Source organism: Nematolebias whitei, chromosome 22, assembly GCF_014905685.2.
Source record: "Nematolebias whitei isolate Nwh7 chromosome 22, NemWhi1, whole genome shotgun sequence".
Classification (NCBI taxonomy): Eukaryota; Metazoa; Chordata; class Actinopteri; order Cyprinodontiformes; family Rivulidae; genus Nematolebias; species Nematolebias whitei.
In genome coordinates, this window is record NC_056519.1 from 18,369,111 (window position 1) to 18,386,888 (window position 17,778).

The window sequence follows — 17,778 nt, forward strand, 5'->3', positions numbered from 1 at the left end:
GGGGGGGGGGGGGGGGGGGGGGGGGGGGGGGGGGGGGTCGGGGGGGGTGTCCCCGTGTGGGAGGATCCTCCTACGTCATGTGGCTGTCCTTTCCGCTGGGTTGAATCCCCCAAGCAGACTGTACGGACACCACCCATTTATAAATTTTCTGTCTGCTGCTCGATTACTGCTTTGGGCTCCATATTTTATTAACTGTAGTTTGTAATCTGCAAAATAGGATTTTCTGTTTGGGGGCATTTTACTTGACAATTGAGAAAAAACAGTTGTGTCTAAATGAATGTTTGTGCGTGTGTGTACGTAGCTTTAGTTGTCAAAAGCCTAGAGGGCCCTCTTGCACCTCTAGTGGCTGCAAGTGGTACTGTTTGGTTCATGTCGGTATGAATGAACAGCAGCAGTTCAGTCCAAAAATGTGTCATAAATATGGAAAAAAAAAATGTATATAAGTGGCGTCGGCATATAAGTCACAGGATTGGCAAATCTATGCAAAAAACTGCAACTTATACGCCAGAAAATACTGTATACAATTTTGTCTTTCAGACCCAAATAAATTCAACTATTTTCTTTTCCCACAGTTCTTCACAATAAATCAACAGACACACCAAATTTCCTATTCACACAAATATTTAGACATCTTTTCATTCATTCAACCTTTATTTAGACAGGTTAATCCCATTGTGCCTCGATGACTCATTTACTCGGAAATGATAATAAAGGCTAAGCCAATAATTCCTTACCTAAGAAGATTCATATCATTAAAAAAAAAATAAGTAGTATGAAAGCTGAGAAGGTTATCTTAGCTTGTCTAAGCTTGTATATTATAATGTTAGATTAGATTAGTTTGTCAAAATCATACTTCATCTAAATAAAATAATTATTTTGTTTTAGAATAACTAATTTTAGTTTAGTTTAGCTTAGCTCAATTTATTGAAGCTTGTTTTAGCTTAGCATAACTAATCCAGTAGAGGTAGTATCTGATTTGGATGCCTCCTGGATGCGTCCCTTTGGATGTTTTCCAGGCAAGTCCCACTGGTAAGAGACCCAGAATTTGCTGGAGGGATTGTGGGAACGCTTCCAGGAGAAGCTGGAAAGTGTCACTGGGGAGAGGGAGGTCATAGCGTAACTAATCTTAGTTGAACTTGTGCTCAACTATTTTTCTTAGCGTGCCTTTTTGGGTCATCGTAAAGAACAGAAATAAGTACATCTTTGCAAAAAATTAATAAATAAAAGACATTTGACGCAGCAACTTGAAGTGTATCACAGATGGTGGAAAATGTTCACATCTCCCTGTTGAATCAACTCAATAGAAATCAAGAATCACTTGAAAGTTGAAGGTCTAAAGTTGGACTCCCAACTTCTGAGCCATTGTTAATTCTTGCCGCTCTCAACTAGATCTGAACAAGGTTAGATGACTAAAATGTTCACTTTCAGATCAGATTCACTCAGTTTAACTTGGAAGTCTATGAACAGTTTAGATGTTAAATAGATAAGTAGAATTGCTCACTCAATGATTTGATGAATGCATCTTCAAAGGAGCAAGACGACTTCATTCTGATGAAGAATTTGTTTTTCACCAGCTGATTACCTGCAACGAGGGAATGAGTTCATGAAAACGTCAAATGGAAACTTGTGTAGCAGCTACTGAGAACTGTCACATAAGGTTATTTTCAATAATAAAACAGCAAAAAGTGGAACAAGATAAGTTTTTTTTTTATTTCATCGTAAGAAAAAGGCCGGTCCTCAAATGACTCCGTTGGCCTTCCAGTGGCTCGGCTCCGGGTCAGGTTGTCAGCCTTCCTCACATCAGCAGGGTGAGGCAAACTGAGCAGAGAGGTCACGGCTGGACAATCCTCTGTCTACGTCTTCTCCAGACTTCGCTTTCCTCCTTAGAACTGTCAGGAAAAAGATAAAGGGACATTACTGTAGAAGTTCATGCACTGAGGCACGGCACCACAGAAAATATACAATAATAGAGAAACGTAAGAGTTCATCGTTGTGCCATTTTAGTAAAAAACATCCAACTAGTTTCATGACCTTTCCCAGTTAAACGCATCCTAAACCCATAGCGTGCACTGGATTTTAAATGTTTTCTTACTTTCGTGGCACCCAGTCCCACCAGGAAGAGGCTCAGTAACTGGTTTGAGACTGGTGTTGGTGAAGCTCGGTGACACATAGAAACAAGAGAATGCTGCGCAGACGGAGCAAAGTTTGATTGAATTTGTGGAGACTAGTTTTGTTCGAGTGACTACGTTCTCTCCAAAGGGCAGTTTTGTCAGGATGTGTTGCATTTGGTCACACACATATAGCGTTACATTCGGGCCAAAAAAATCTGACCCAGCCCCAGCCTGTAGACATTATTTTTGAACCCCACTCGACCGGACAAATTAATAGTAATAACAGGTCCGAACCAGAACCCCGCCCCCCAACATTTGTAATTAAGCTTTGACTGTTTATATAGTTATTAACGGTTGGCAGACGCGTGCGGCTAAGGGGGCACAAAATCGGAGCTGAGGAGGTGTTTGTCCTTTCATGGCCGTCAAAGCGCATTCAGTCCTTGCTTCTGTCTGCACTCTGCATTATTCAGACACAGACCCTGCTCTGACATGTCGGATATTTTGTAATCTCACCTGTTTGGGTCATCGGCCATGCGCGTCCACTGAGGAATGAACGTCCATTTGGGCTGATGGATCGCTGGCAGTAGTCCGTCTGAAGCTTAACTGAACTTTTTACCTTTTTTCAAGGCTGGTCAGCGCGTGGTCATATGTCCGCGTGCGGCTGGTGATAGTATGGCAAGCCATGTTGCCATATAATTGGACCGTCAGACGCGTGCGTTCGCTAACGCAATCAAAAGCCCGACACCGACATGACCCGCACATTAAGCACATTATTATGGCTCAGCCCTAATCCGGGTTGGGCGGGGTCAGGCTCTGGGTTCGTATGAGAAATGACAGCTCTACACTCATGTTAAAATTCCAACATGCAGTGTAGCTGCTTGCTATGTAGACAGAAAATAGATTGATGTTTGAGGCCAGCACATGCCGTTTCTCTTTCACGACTAAAAGTTTTAGCTTTTCCTCCATTGAACAAGACACCTTCAATTAACCGTGACATATCCTAAATTATTTCACGTTCTTAGTGCTTTGAAGTTTATAATAATTTCTCTGAAATCACTTCTATCTCAAAAACCCTTAAAGCAAGAGTGCTTCTGTGTTTGGGGTTTAAAACCGTCAGTGAGGCGTTCTGAGAACATTGAAATGAAGAATGACAGTTTATATCATAATCTGACATGAGGTAGAACCCAGGGTGCAGAGAGGACTCGGAAACTCGTGGATAAAATAAAGAATGTTTATTATTATCAACAAAAATGGTAAAACATATATGTCGGGAGGGGACCACGAGAGGAGCAGAAACAGAACATGACACCTAGATGGACAAACCAGGGACAAATAAGAAGGTGCAACGACTCAATAAATAGGAACACCAGTGATAGACAATGAGGAACACCTGGGGTGATTGGGATAGAGGACAGTTGTGCAGGAGCTGGAAAACACAGTGGTCACAAAACACCACACACTCGCACAAAATCCTCACAGTTTATAACAAAATAATATGGAGACTTAATTCACGCTCTTAACCATAGATATTTGAACTTTGAATCCATTGTTGCATGTAAAACTTTATGATTTCAGTCATAATAAACACACTTTTGTGGCAGCTACTTTGTTTTTACTCTGTGAAACTGAGTCGTCAATTAAAAATTATCTGTATTTAGTTATGGCATATCAAAGTGGAAGCAGAAAGCATCTGTTGCATCTTTTTCTTTATGTCACAAAACAACACGTTTATAGGTTTCAATTTTAAAAAAGGTTTTCAAGAGAAAACGAGTGCATATTGGGTGTTTCTCATGTTCTTAATGCCCCGTTCACAGTGGAAGATGACCCACACTATGATGTAAAATCACATTCACAAAGATCATGGAGGACTATGAGCGTGCATTAATCCTTTGCAGCGAGGTCGTGGCAGTTTATCACCGTGGTGGTCGTGTATCTGTGACGTAGGGCTCCCATTGTTTGGTCACTGAAAGTTTAAAGCAGGACTGGCCTTGTTAGCGTCATGCCGAGGCCATGACCACGACCATGGAAAGTTATGGAAACAATCTCCCATGTGATACCTGTGGTGGCAGCATCATAACACCTTGGCATTGCGCTGCTCGGGGTGGCTGCATGCTGGAGTAGCTCTGTTACATTAATTCTGAAATTTTGCTTTTGAAAACCTTAACTCTTTTTCTGGATGTAAATCTCTTTTTTTTTGGTTGATTATTTCCTCTGGGATCGGATGCTGTGCAGCTGGAAGGATTTTTACTGAAACCTCTTTTACTTTTGGACATTTGTTATGATGCGTAACCATAAAAACAAGGTGGTTTTCTACAACTGGGACCAGCTGATTAACATCTCAAACGCTCAAATAATACCTCAGCTACAACTCCAAATCCCAGGTGATTTGAAAAAGAGGTGTCATGGATGCATTTCCATCTACCTGGCGGCAGTGCTCGAGTGCGTGACCGCAGAGATCTTGGAGGTGGTGGGAAACACGGCTTGTGACAGTGGGAGGACCAGGATCATCCCTCGACACCCGAAGTTCCATCCACAGGGACAAGGAGCTCAGCAGGCTGCTGGGAGGAGTGGACATCGCTCGAGAAGGAGTTCTGCCCGGCATGCAGGCAGTCCTGCTGCCCAAGAAGACCAAGAGGTCTGGATCCAGGTGGACGGATCAGCTTCTGCAGCCAGTTTCTTCGGATCCACTAAATGAAACCAGGACGATGAGCTACAACAACAGTTAATTTCCCTTTGGGATTAATAAAGTATTTTTGAATTGAATCATTCGGACATGGTCCTAACATTAAAACTACATAGCTGCATTCTATCTTAAGTGCTTCCATTAATTATATTGACATGTAAGTACAAGTTATATTTTGAGTTTAAAGAAAAAGAAAAGTTTATTGTCTGGAAACAGCATTCAATCTTTCACTTGTGATATTTTACATTGATAAATAAACGTCTGCTGCACTATGATGTGCACTACTACACAACTATGAGGTGTATGTACCAAAGCTTGTGGGTGTTCTGACAGGAGCTCTTCAGATGACACAAATCTTCCCTAAAATCTCCTGCTTGATCCATTCATTCGATTATCTCCTGTTTTGTTGTATTCAGTTGTCACCTGACAGGTAAAGGCAGCTGAGAGATAAAAGATCAATTAGAGTGATGCGCTGCTGCAGGGGCTGAATTTGAATTTGTCGCAGTCCTCCCCCACCCTCGCTGTTCGGTTCACGACAGATCACAAACGCACAGATGGGGAAAAAAGAGGAGAAAGAAACAAATTGAAGGACACAGAGCGGCGCTCCAAAGCTGGCTCGGCGCTGCTATCATTCCTCAAAAGAGCAAGAAATCGTTGTGTATTTGTGTAAATGAGATGGCTGTGGCCTGTCCAGCAGAGGTAATAATCAGGAGTCACTGCCCTCACCGAGTCAGGATTGAGTCTCTTGTTGAGGATCAATTCAACAAGCTGTGACTCACAAGCGCTCCCATTGCAGTGATCAGAGAGTTCTGTTAAATTGACTTTGGGATGTGGAGAGGGAACAACTCGTATAAAACGTGTCGGCACCAAAGAAACTCGGAGAACTGCAAGAACATTATTTCATTTGAAAAGCTTCATTTTATGTATGCAAGTCATGCAATCTGTCCGTGAACTCCTGTTTTTTTTTTAAAAATCCTGTGATTTTTGGAAGACCCTGTTTGAAAATGTTTTTTAAAATTCTATGATAGTTCTGTTTGTTGTGGATTTGATGCTGTGTGAGTGGGTTGTTCAGGCTTGATTCAATCTTCATTCTAGTTGCGTATACAAATGCTGTATTATACAAACACTTTTTGTCTCGCAAAAAGCAGAAACTTAAAGGTGCAGCGTGCCGGACGCAGTGACATCTAGTGGTGAAATTGTAGATTATCAATTTGGCAATCTGAAATGGCTCGTTTAACTAATACAAAGACTAGTTTAAAATTACAGAGAGAAAAAATGTCAGGAAATATCTGGAAAGTCAAACAACACTTTGATAAGATATCGTATATGGCTTTGGATGAACATTAATACATTTTAAAAGGTTGTATTTTAGTATGAAAGTAAATAGATTTGAATCGATTTGAAAAAAAAAAAAAAAAAATACTACTCCAACCAACAGGATAAACATGGGAATCAAAATTAAAATTATAAAATAAAATAAAATTAAAATTAGGTAAATCTGTCAAGCTGAATTTAAACTTTTACTGCGCTTTGTTCTACCTAAATAAATAATACAGTAGTCCCTTACTACTTCACGGTTCATTTTTCGTGGACTCGCTCTATTGTGGTTTTTCAAAATAAGATTGGACATGACACACAATTGGCTGACAGATGGATGAGCCACATGATCGGCATGGGATTTTTATTTGAAATAAATGATTTTAGATGATTCCGCACCTGCTGCACCTGTGTGCAGCCCACACTGCAGGAGAAACTTCCTCCTGCAGCTCCTACTTCTTCCTCTGTCAATCTCCGTTCTGTAGCGGAGAAGTGGGCGTGGCCAAGAGTGCGGCCGTGGCAGAGAGCTGAAATCATGACATTCTGTGCTTTTTTAGACCGTTTAGAGCTTAGAACCATTGTTTAGAATGTTGCAAGAGTGTGGAAAGGGTTTAAAATGTGTGTGTATATATATATATATATATATATATATATATATATATATATATATATACACACTAAGGTAAACTACTACTTACTACTTGTACTACTGTTCCTACTTCGCAGTTTTTCACTTATTGCAGAGCTTCAGGGTACATATCCCCCGTGATAAATGAGGGACTACTAAATTCTGGCAGTTTTCTCCAAATGTTTGAATGATGGTACAACAAGGAGCAACACATGATTAGATGTAGCTGCTTAATTTTCCAACTTCTACCCTTACAAGTGGGATCTTTCTCTCAAATCCACCAGAAATTCTTTGGAATTCCTTTAGGACGAGTTGCTTAGAAGAAATACGATGAATCGATTTGATAACAATAAGAGTTCGAAAAATTAAACTTAAAGTCAGAGCAAAGTTTACTTTTAATTTAAAAATTCAACAAGTCACAATTACATATCAAACAAAACGGCCTAATTCTATGCACACTTTGAAATTTTGCTGTATTGTTTCAACGTGGGAGACTTCATAATTAAATTTTCCACAAATAAAAAGAGAACTCACACAGGCAGAGCTCAGTGGTTTCATTTTTGTTAAAATCAATATTTTTTTCATTCTTTACATGAACATGATCTTATAGATTCTCTTAAAATGTCAAAATATCAATAAATGTTCAATTTCATTATATACTTTTAGCATTATGATGTCACCATCATTGGCAAAAACAACCACAAACTCAAAGTGGCTCATGGGCCACCAGTTGATAATCACAATTGATGCAGGTTTAGCAGCTCTGAACACATTTTATTTAGTGAGCAAAGGAGCAGAAATGTCTCTTTTTTATCAAAAAGCTTGCAGAACCCTGATATAAGAAGTTGCTAACAACATCTTATAATAAGTCTGATGTGCTCACATGTCACTGGACTGCGTGGCACAAATATCAATGTTAGGTATTACAATAAAATGGATTCTGTTTTCTAAATAAGTTCCATATAAACATCATTATCCAGTATCACCTTCAGTTTGTAATTAACCTGAGCCTGACCTGCAGCAGTGACCGCTGCTCGCCTGATAATCAGCAGTGAAAAATACTCTCAGGTGTTGTGGTTATGAGGAAGGGAGGCGGGTAATTATTGATTTTTCTGCAGGTTGTGATGGCAGAAATCATTCCGCCAGCTGGAATGGTCACCGCCTTGAGGAAAACATGCATTGATCTCACTCCACCAACAGCTTCATCGTAGAAATACCATCTCTAACAACATATATGGAAACACTTGGCTTGAGCAAATTTGTCCTTTGCAGAGTCACCATGACCAGTTTAACCAGGATGCACGGTTAACCGTTATGAAATCGTCTGTCTGCGCTTGATAAGAGCTGAGGCAAATGAGCTGCTTTCTGATTCAGTTACTCCATCAGAGCTGCAATTTGAGTCAAGCTGTGTAGAGCTTTAACAAAAACATCTTGTTCTGTGGTGCAATTAAAAGACAAAATAAAGAGCAAGGACAAAATAAAAAAGACTGGGATCTTGACTTTAATTTTTTTTTTTCCATAATGAGATGTTTAGCTAGATGTTAAGCTCCAAAAATATGCAAAACAAAACAAAAAGAATAAAATAAAAGCTTTTTTCCTTCCTCAACACAGTTTGTGAACATTTTGGCTCTTAAAGCTGGAAAACCATTTGAAAAGACAATTTTATTGTCACAATGCACGTTAAAATAACTTCTAACATTTAGTATGGGTGAAATTTTAAAAAGCCGGCACTTTGATTATTTAAAAACCTTTTGATTAAACATTTAAAGGTTGTGAGTCATTTAAATTGTCAGACAGTTGGACGCAATTTGATCCAACTACCTACATTATTATATTTAAACTATAATACAGTTTGATACAAAACAATGGTTTATTAAAAATGATGCAATGCAAACACAGTACAACACATTACATGAAACTGTACAAAATACTTTTTGTTCAGTAAATTTCTTTTGGACTCATTGCTGTCCGAAGAGTGTCTTTGCTCAAGTTCTATAAATATCTCATTAAAGCTTAAGCTGACTTGAGTTTTAATCGATTTTAAAGATTTTACATGATCACCAGTAGATAACCTTCAAAAAAAACATTTGTGTAGATAACTTGCACTTATTTGCAGATCAGAAATCTATTAGTCAGTCTGCTCACACTTCATATGCCTGTTTGATGCTCTTATCTCTCTCTTTCCTGCCTTTACATGTTTCTTCAGCTCACGCCTGAAGATATAAAAAGTTATGAACATCAAAACATCATATAAATAGTCACGTCACAGTCCTGTTGTAAACATGGTATGCTGGTTGCATTTTCATTTCACTGGGAAACCAGAACTATGGGTTAGAAAGTTCAGCTGGAATGTCAACAAAAATAACATTTTGAACTTATGAAGCCCAAACCAACTCCAACACAGCTGCATGAAACATTAATTTGTTGTCAAATTTCAAACAATCTTATCGTTTATCGCAATAATTTCTGAAGCAATTAATCGCCCAGCAATATTTGTTATCGTGACAGGCCTAACCAGAAGCATCATATTGCTAAAGTGATCGTGGTTTTCTTCAACTTATTGTATCTAGAAAGTTGTACAAATGTTAAGGGTCTTAAAGTGTTTCAACATACTTCCAGCCAAATTGGCATTTATTTTTATTTTTTCATATTTCTCAAAGAAAACTCAGTTTCTATAAAAGGTTTTCTGCAGAAAATATCAGCTCCGCCCATGTGATGACCTAATATGACAGTAGTAACTCCTGGGCTGTGGCAGAGGAGAAAGCCGGAGCTCTTTCATCCTGAACTGCTCTAGCATCAGTGGCTTCTGTCAGCCAGAGTTATGGTCCAGACTTATGGGGAATCCCTGCTCTCTGACTGGGCTCCTCCTTCTTCCTCTTGCCTGTTCGCCCTAAATCAGCTCGAGTCTCCATGAGCTGTCTCTGCCTTCTCTTCCTCCCTCAATCTCAAGGCGGCTATTAACGGGGGCGACTTGCGCTGCAGCCGTGCATGACAACGCCACCGTCTAATCCTGCTGCTGCTGTTCGAACAGGAAGAGAAGCATGCTCAGTTTAAAAAGAATCTGTTTTCCTCATTCAGCCTTAAATAAAAATAATTTACTAATAATGTGCACTTAACTCTATTATTGTCACAGTGCCTTGTAATGTCTAGAAACCCTGTCTGGATGAGAGCTCTAAACCAATTTACTCAAATGTTCCTCTAAATGAAACATAAATGGGAGTCTGGAAGAGAATAACTTCACTTTGAGCTTGAAAATGTCTAAACAATTACAGTCCGTGTCATTCTGTATGCAAACAGTGTTTATGTATGGAATTATCAGGATTCACATTGTCACATTACTGCACACAATGCTGGTGGAAAGCATTACATTTTCTTGTCAGTTTGTTTACAACTCTGTGTGCAAGTGTCAGCGACAGCTCAAAGTAAATTGTATTTTGGTCATTTTTGTGGCAACAACAAATATTTAATCACCCAAATCAGACAAGACGTTAAAAACCCTATTTATTTATTACGTTGACACTTATTGGTGCCTGAACTGTCACTTTTATTAATTTTGTGTCATGGCAGATGACTTGCACTAAGGTTGCACTCACCAAAAGACAAATCTAAAAAAAAAGTAATGTATGGATGTCCTGAAGAGAACCAAGAGAACTAGATGTGAGCAGTTAATACTGGGGTCCACGCCACTTGATGCATGTCGACCTTGGCTAATCTCGTCCCCAGAACTATTTCAACCTTTTGTACAACAGACTAGAAATTTGATGAGGAGATATAAGGACCAAAAGTCTTAGCAGCTATTTTACTGTATTTTTTTTTTCTACTTTTGCCAAAGTCCTAATTATCATGGCTCATGATCAAGGTCAGCTATCATGGATAGAGTCATCCTCCTCCATCTCACTCTGTCCTCTACATCCTCTCACTCCAACTACTTCCATGTCCTCTCTAACTGGATCCATACATCTCATCTTTGTCTTTTTCCTAGCAGCTGCATTTCTAACATCCTTCTACCAGTATACCCACTGTCCCTCCTCTGGACATGTCCAAACCATCTCAGTCTGGTCTCTACCTTTATCTCCCAGTTGTTCTCTGATGATCTCATTCCTAATCTTATCCATCCTTGTCACTCCTAAGGAAGAACCTTTTCACCTTCATTTCTGCCACTTCCAGTTCTTTATGTCTTTTTGTCTATGCCACTGGTTGTGCTGTATATAGATGTGGTTTTCAGACAAAAGTGAACACTGTGGCAGTGATGAACGTGTATAATTTCACAAGCGAGGAAGAGGAAATAATGTTAAGCGGGAAAATCTTTTATTACTTTTATTGTTATCTAAGGTGATACAAAGGAAGAGAAGATGGATGTGGTATGTTCGCCTGCAGAAATGGAGCAGAGCTGAGCAGGAGGCGTTGTTGGTCCAACAGACGTGGGAGATGGACTGTGAGAGGCACTTCACCTATTTTCGCAGGACTGCTGCTAAGTTTGATGACTTCGTCCATCGGATCACTCCATTTATCCAGCATGCACCGACACACAGCGTGCCAATCACAGTTCAGGAGGGATTAGCTTCTGGGAGCTCACACACTGTTGTTGCCGTGAGTTTCAAAATGGGAAAACCCACAATTTCATTGATTTTTATTTTCCCAAGATGACCAAGGTGATCTGGCAGGCTTTGAAGGACGAGTTTGTGGCGTTTTCGTCACATGCCCTAATGGAGAACATTGCGCAAGACGTTTCGAGGTTGTGGAACTTTCCAAACTGTGTTGGAGCAAATTGTGGAAAACATAAACATCAAAGCTCCTTCAAGAGCAGGAAGTGTCTTTTTTTTATTACAAATGCTTGCGCTCCATAGTTTTGATGGCGATGTGTGATGCTAGATACAAATTGCCAATGATCGGTGTTACACCACGTGGCCGAGAGAGTGGTGCTGGAGTGTTTGTTTCAAATCTGCTTTCAAAGATGGACAATTTCTTCTGCCATCACCTGCACATCTTGCTGGTATGACCATCAAAGCTCCACATGTTTGTGGGAGATGCTGCTTTTCCACGGCATGTCAACAGGTATGTTGTACAAAATGCAAACAGAATCAGTTTGAAGCGATGCTGAACAAGTTCAGTTCGCTTTAGGTTAATATGTTAAGGTACCTCATGGGAACCTCTGGATTTATGTGTTTTACTTGGATATTTCGGGATAATGGCAACAGTTTAAAGAACATTTTTGTTAGTTTCTCTTGTGTTTTTATTTTTGCCGATCGCAACCTCACAATGAAGGAGCAGATCTACAATTATCACCACTCGTGCACGGTGAGTTAGGCTATAGCAAATGCTTGTGGGATCCTAGCAGCAAGGTGGAACATCCTTGGCTGGAGTTAGTACAAGAGAAGGTTGAATATATGGTGAAGGCCTGTGTGCCGCTACACAACTACCTCACCTGTGCAGAGGCCTCAAATGCACCACCTGTAATTCAACCAGTGCTACAATAAAGTGCGGTTCCAGAAAGTACCGTAATTTCCGGACTATAAGCTGCTATTTTTTTCACACGCTTTGAACACCACGGCTTATACAACGCTGCAGCTAATTTATAGTTTTTTTTTTGATGGGCTAACGAGTTTCACGTCACTAAAACAATTAGCTTCGTCACACCCAGGTGCTCACATAGATGCCCAATACACGTCTCTCTTGGTGGGTAGTGATCAACGACTTCCTGGTAGACTGCTGTATTTTTTTTATCAGCCATGTTACATGCACTGTTCAGAAAAATTTAAACATTTACTGTATTTGTGCGTGTTACCGATATGTATTTAATTAAAAGTCAAAAATAAAAATCTTTCTGTGTAAATATCTCATGCTACAACGTGAACACCCGCGGCTTATAGACAAGTGCGGCCTATTTTTGTAATTTTTTATTTATTTTCTTTTTAAATTTAGCGGGCGCGGTTTATATTCAGGTGCGCGCAATAGTCCAGAAATTACAATACTTGTTGTCCAGCATTTAATATGTAGCGGGAAACATGAAAGTTACAGACTACCTTACACTTCTACATGTTATGCACTTGTGGTTCATGACATAAAAATATAAAAACACTGCAGTTTATTCACTTCTCATTAAGTTGTGTTCCACCTGAAACTGTGGCATGTGTGACATTCTTTTATGGGAATGATGCAATATAATGATAAAAAAGTTAGCTTTATTACTGTGAAGAACATAACAACAAAAACATTTATCGCGTTCAGCTCTCTTCGCCGAACTTCTCATTTTCTAAACTGAACCTTAATTTTCGCAACTGAATTTACTATAACGGTAAAAATGGTCAAATTTACTGTACAATGAACAACTATTAAAAGTAAAACATTCACTGGTTTACCTCAGGATAACATTAACACACATGGTGTGCAAAATAAAACTTGGACAGTAAGTCAACTCCCAGTTTAACTTTGCTCCAAGGATTTAAGGATACTGGAACATTTTTTATCCATTGAGTACCGTAATTCCTGAACTATTGAGCGCACCCCAAATATAAGCCACGCCCATTAATTTAAAATAATAATAATAATTTGTACATATACAAGACGCGTTTGTCTATAAGCCGCGGGTGTCCACATTGTAACGAGATATTTACAGGAAGTAGGCTGTCCTCCATCACGCAGCTGCTTTTCGAGCCCGGTTGGTGATAGTGGATTTTTTTTTTCCTTTCTTCGCTCTCAGGATTGAGACTTGAGCTGAAGTTACTCTTTGCATGCGGCCAGTTTGGTCAACGATTTCTCGCCGCCAATCATCCAAGCCTTTCAGCGAGCTCAGAGTGCCACATTAGTGCACGATTCACATTTATTTCAAGTGGCTGCAAATACTTTGTTGTGTAGTCTCATTAAATCACAAGGACCCTCCCCCCCAAGAGAGGCGTATAGTTGGCAGCTGTGTGAGCACTCAGGTGTGACGAGGCTAAATATTTTGGCGGCATGAAGCTTGTAAGCCCATCAAAAAATAATCCATAACTTAGCCGCAGCATTGTGTAAGCCGCAGCGTTCAAAGCGTGTGAAAAATGTGGCGTATAGTACAGAAATTACAGTATTTTGTCACTGAAGTACCTTCTACTGTAAGGCTAAAATTAAACTCAAATTAGTTTGAACAGAGAAGTCTCAAAACTAGAATTAGCCATCAAAGTTGTTGAACGTGTCCTAATTTCTCCAACAAATGATGCACCAAGGCTCAAAGTTGTTAAATTTGTCATAAAGTTGAATTATTTTTCATCATTTGTGAATGTTTCTTTACATCACACACTTTTGCTCTTCTGGGATTATCATGTAGTTGTGGTAACATAATGAAAAAGCTATCATAAATGATGTAGAGGAAGAATATAGCAAACAAAATCAAAGTGTCATATTGTGGTTCGTCAGTTCTCCAGAGAAGCCAGCTTCGAGTTAGAAAGTCTACCAGGGTTATGCAAACATGCTCATTTGTGGTAATAATAGAAAGTGTAATCTAATGCTCTTGAGATAAGTAAAAAAATAAAAGCAAATAACTCTCCCAGCCATCAATCATTGAAGTAAATTACCAACAAATATTGTGATTATTTCATTCATTTCTGTTATTTTGGCTGAACAAACCTGACTGGTTTTGACTTGGGAGCCTATTTTGTTGCTCGCCTCTGGTTAACACTTCGTCACTGCTGGTTGATGCAACAGAGCCACTTTTATTTATTCTGCCTCCAAGACCTGATGTGTTAAATTACTGTCTCTGGAAAAATTAAAAGTTAGCAGGACGATATAGCAAGGCACCGAGCTACAGGCCCGTTTCATTTTCCTCTCGTGAGCGCACCACACACACTACACACCCATTCCTACAGGTTTGTTATTGCACATTTATTTCACACCTGTCACACAGACTGTTAATTATTCATGCCTAATAACCAGCTCCGCGGGCCTAAATCTGCGCCCGACATCTTATTTGGTAATATCAGGTGCCTTGATTTGTTTTCTGGAATAAAAATTCAGGATATAAAGCTGGGCGACACGAACCTATTTGGTAAGAGTTATATCTGATAAGCCGTTTAAGTTGTAAACCATATCATTTTTCACCCAACGGGGGAGCTTTTAGAGGGAAATTTTTATTGCTTTTCTCATATTGTTTCTTTGTAGTAGGGCGTTTCTTTTCCTGTAGCGTGAAGGATAATGTCTGTGGGGGAGTTTAATAAATCTTTTGAGGGCCTTTTTTTATGCATTCAGATGAGCCCTAAAAGGGAGAAACACCAAGAATGACAATATAATTAAAGCACATAAGGAAAGGACAAGAGAACACTCATCTTGGCTGAAGAACGAAGATATTACAAACTGGTTGCAAAATTAGGAGAGCAATGATTCATCAGAGATAAAAATAATAATTTTCAGGAGAGATTATGAGGATTACAGGAGAGAAATATAATGACCTTCATGTTTGACATAATCAGATTAGAACAAATTGATATGTTGTGTCTTTTTATCCAAAGTGCCACAAATCAGAACTTAATGCAAATAACTAGAGCCGTTGTTTGGTGTGAAATCAATATGCACTTATATCTACAGTAATGCTACAGTGGAAGCTATAATTATGTTAAACAGACTTTTTTTCTTTTCATAACTTACCCAATATTAGATAAGTACCAACTTGTTTGTTGTCAGAATTGAATCTTGAAAAAAAAAAAAAGAATGTCAAAAGAAAAAGTCAAGTCTGTTGAAAAGTGAAGGGGGGTTTATTTAAAGGTCTGCAGGCAGATAATCACTTAATTTTATTTTAATTTAAACCATCACATGGTGAGAACAATAAACACTTACCCAGGACTCGTGTATACTATGATAAAAAAAAAAAAAAAAGAATTGAATTAAAACTCGATAAGAAATAAGATAGAATAAAATAAGTATCAAATACGTAAATGTTTGCCGTTAAAATGGAATACATTTAATGACTGTATTTTCCACTATATAAGTCACTTTTTTTTTTTGCATTAATTTACGTCCTGCGATTTATAGGCCGAAGCGACATATTTATGGATTATTTTCCCCATATTTACAAACCAAATTTTTGACTGAGATATGACCGTTGTCATTCATTCTGACTGAAATAATGAGCACTACCATTTTCAGCCATTAGAAGGCAGCAGAGTAGTAGTAGCTGTAAGGCATGCCGTTGTATGATGTAATAGGTAAAAGTGGCTATAACGACAAATTCAAAAAAGTTTAAGGCAAAAACAACTGGACTTTATTTATTATACTTTACTTTATACTTCAATATTTTTGTCTTGAACTTTTTTGAATTTACCACGTCCTGGATGACTGAGAATCTTCACCAGCTATTAATGACACAATCAGCTTGCCGTAGCTTGCCACCGTGCTGCTTGCTGCTTGGAGCAACCATGAAATCATCTTCACTTCGCTGCACCGCCCCAGCGAAATGCAGCTAATTTGACCATTAAAGTGCATTTATTAAGTAAAAGTTCAACTGAGACACACCTTTACTATAATTTCTAGCAAACAAATAATTGTTTTTAGGTGGTTATCTTGTTAAATTCTTAGTAAAGTCCTCCCATGCACTCTCCCGCAGCTGCCATTTGGCAGCCAATCAATGTTTGGCACAACACTGGCCTAGATTTCCGGGTTCGGCCCACATTTCCGGGTTGTCAGCAGTGACGTGTAACAAATGCGTCAGCAGTGACGCATAATAGATGTGACTTATACGGCCAAGTGATGGATTTTTCCACTTTATTAGACATATTTGGACTGATGGGACTTCTAGGATGGTGTGACGTGTACGGTGAAAAATACAGTAATGCACATAACCAGAACAGCTGTTTGGTGTGAAATCAATATGTACTTACATCTACAATAATGCTACTGTGGAAGCTATAATTACAGTATGTCAAACACATTTTTCTTTTCATAACTTACCCAATATCAGATAGAAGTGCCAACTTGTTTGTTGTCAGGATTTAATCTTGGAGAGAAAAAAAAGAGAAAGAATATAAAATAAAATAAAAAGTCAAGCCTGTTGAAAAGTGAAGGGGGTTTTATTTAAAAGGTCTGCAGGCAGATAATCACATCAGACTTAAACTCACTTTCTTTTCATTTAAACCATCACATGATGAGAACAACCAGGACTCGGTGTATACTATGATTTAGAAAAAAAGAAATTCATTAAAATGCGATAAGAAATAAGATAGCATAAAACAAGTGTCAAATACATAAATGTTCGCCATCATTAAAATGTAAGAAAATTAATTAAAAACATCAAAAACCAAAACAAATAGATTGTTCTAGCACCAACTAGAAATTAGAAGTTAAAAAGAAGCAAAGTGCAGCAGACTTTTAAAAAAAATTCATGTTTTCGGTGCCAGAAGTGTCCATTAAATTATCCGTCAGGTCTTTGATGTCCTAAAATAAAAACAGCTTAAAAGAAATCATGAATCATTTGGTGACTGAAAACAAAGTCTTTAGAGAACATCTTTGACGTCTGACAAAGATTTTTGCACTTTAAAAGGCCTTAAATTTGAATTGATGAAATTGCAAAGCGAGTGGTTGTGAATGTTGCATCTTTTTTTTTTTGCAATGACAAAGAATTAAAAAAAATAAAAATAAAATTGGGGTTAAAACTGTTTTATAATTTGATTTTTTTCCTGACAACTGGTGATGTATTGAACTGAGATATTATACACTTAATTTTCACAGTAACTAAAAACACTCCTTATTACACGACTTCTGATCTAGATCACTCACGTAATATTTAAAGTGTCTGTTAATTGATGTAAATATACTTCAATGCCTCTAAAACAGCTGCCCCAGACATGGGAGCTTTTGTAGAGTTGGGCCTGGGGGGCATTTTCAGCTGACTGGTCCCGAGGGGGCTCCATGGATCGGACCAGATGCTTCATTGGATTCTAATCTGCGGGGTTGGGATCAACGCCATGGGCTCTTGTGTGTTCCTGAGCAGTTCATGCAGAGTGGCAGGAAATATTGTGCTAACGGGGACACCATGTGAGTGCACTGCGATGCCTCAGAATTAGATCTTGATACATACA

General features: G+C 38.8%; 1 protein-coding gene across 3 annotated transcripts in view; it reads left to right on the top strand.

The window, feature by feature from the left end:
- Positions 1–17,778, top strand: part of btbd11a (BTB (POZ) domain containing 11a) — a 246,949-nt gene that overhangs the window by 85,972 nt on the left and 143,199 nt on the right. The window contains exon 3 of one of the 3 annotated variants that reach the window (XM_037696005.1): positions 5,940–5,971. The exons of 1 other annotated variant lie outside the window; for it this stretch is intronic. In XM_037696005.1, coding sequence (XP_037551933.1) covers positions 5,940–5,971 — 32 coding nt within the window. Of the gene's footprint in view, positions 1–5,939; positions 5,972–16,307; positions 16,331–17,778 lie in introns of all 3 variants that reach the window. One more of the 3 variants, XM_037696008.1, reaches the window with a different exon arrangement.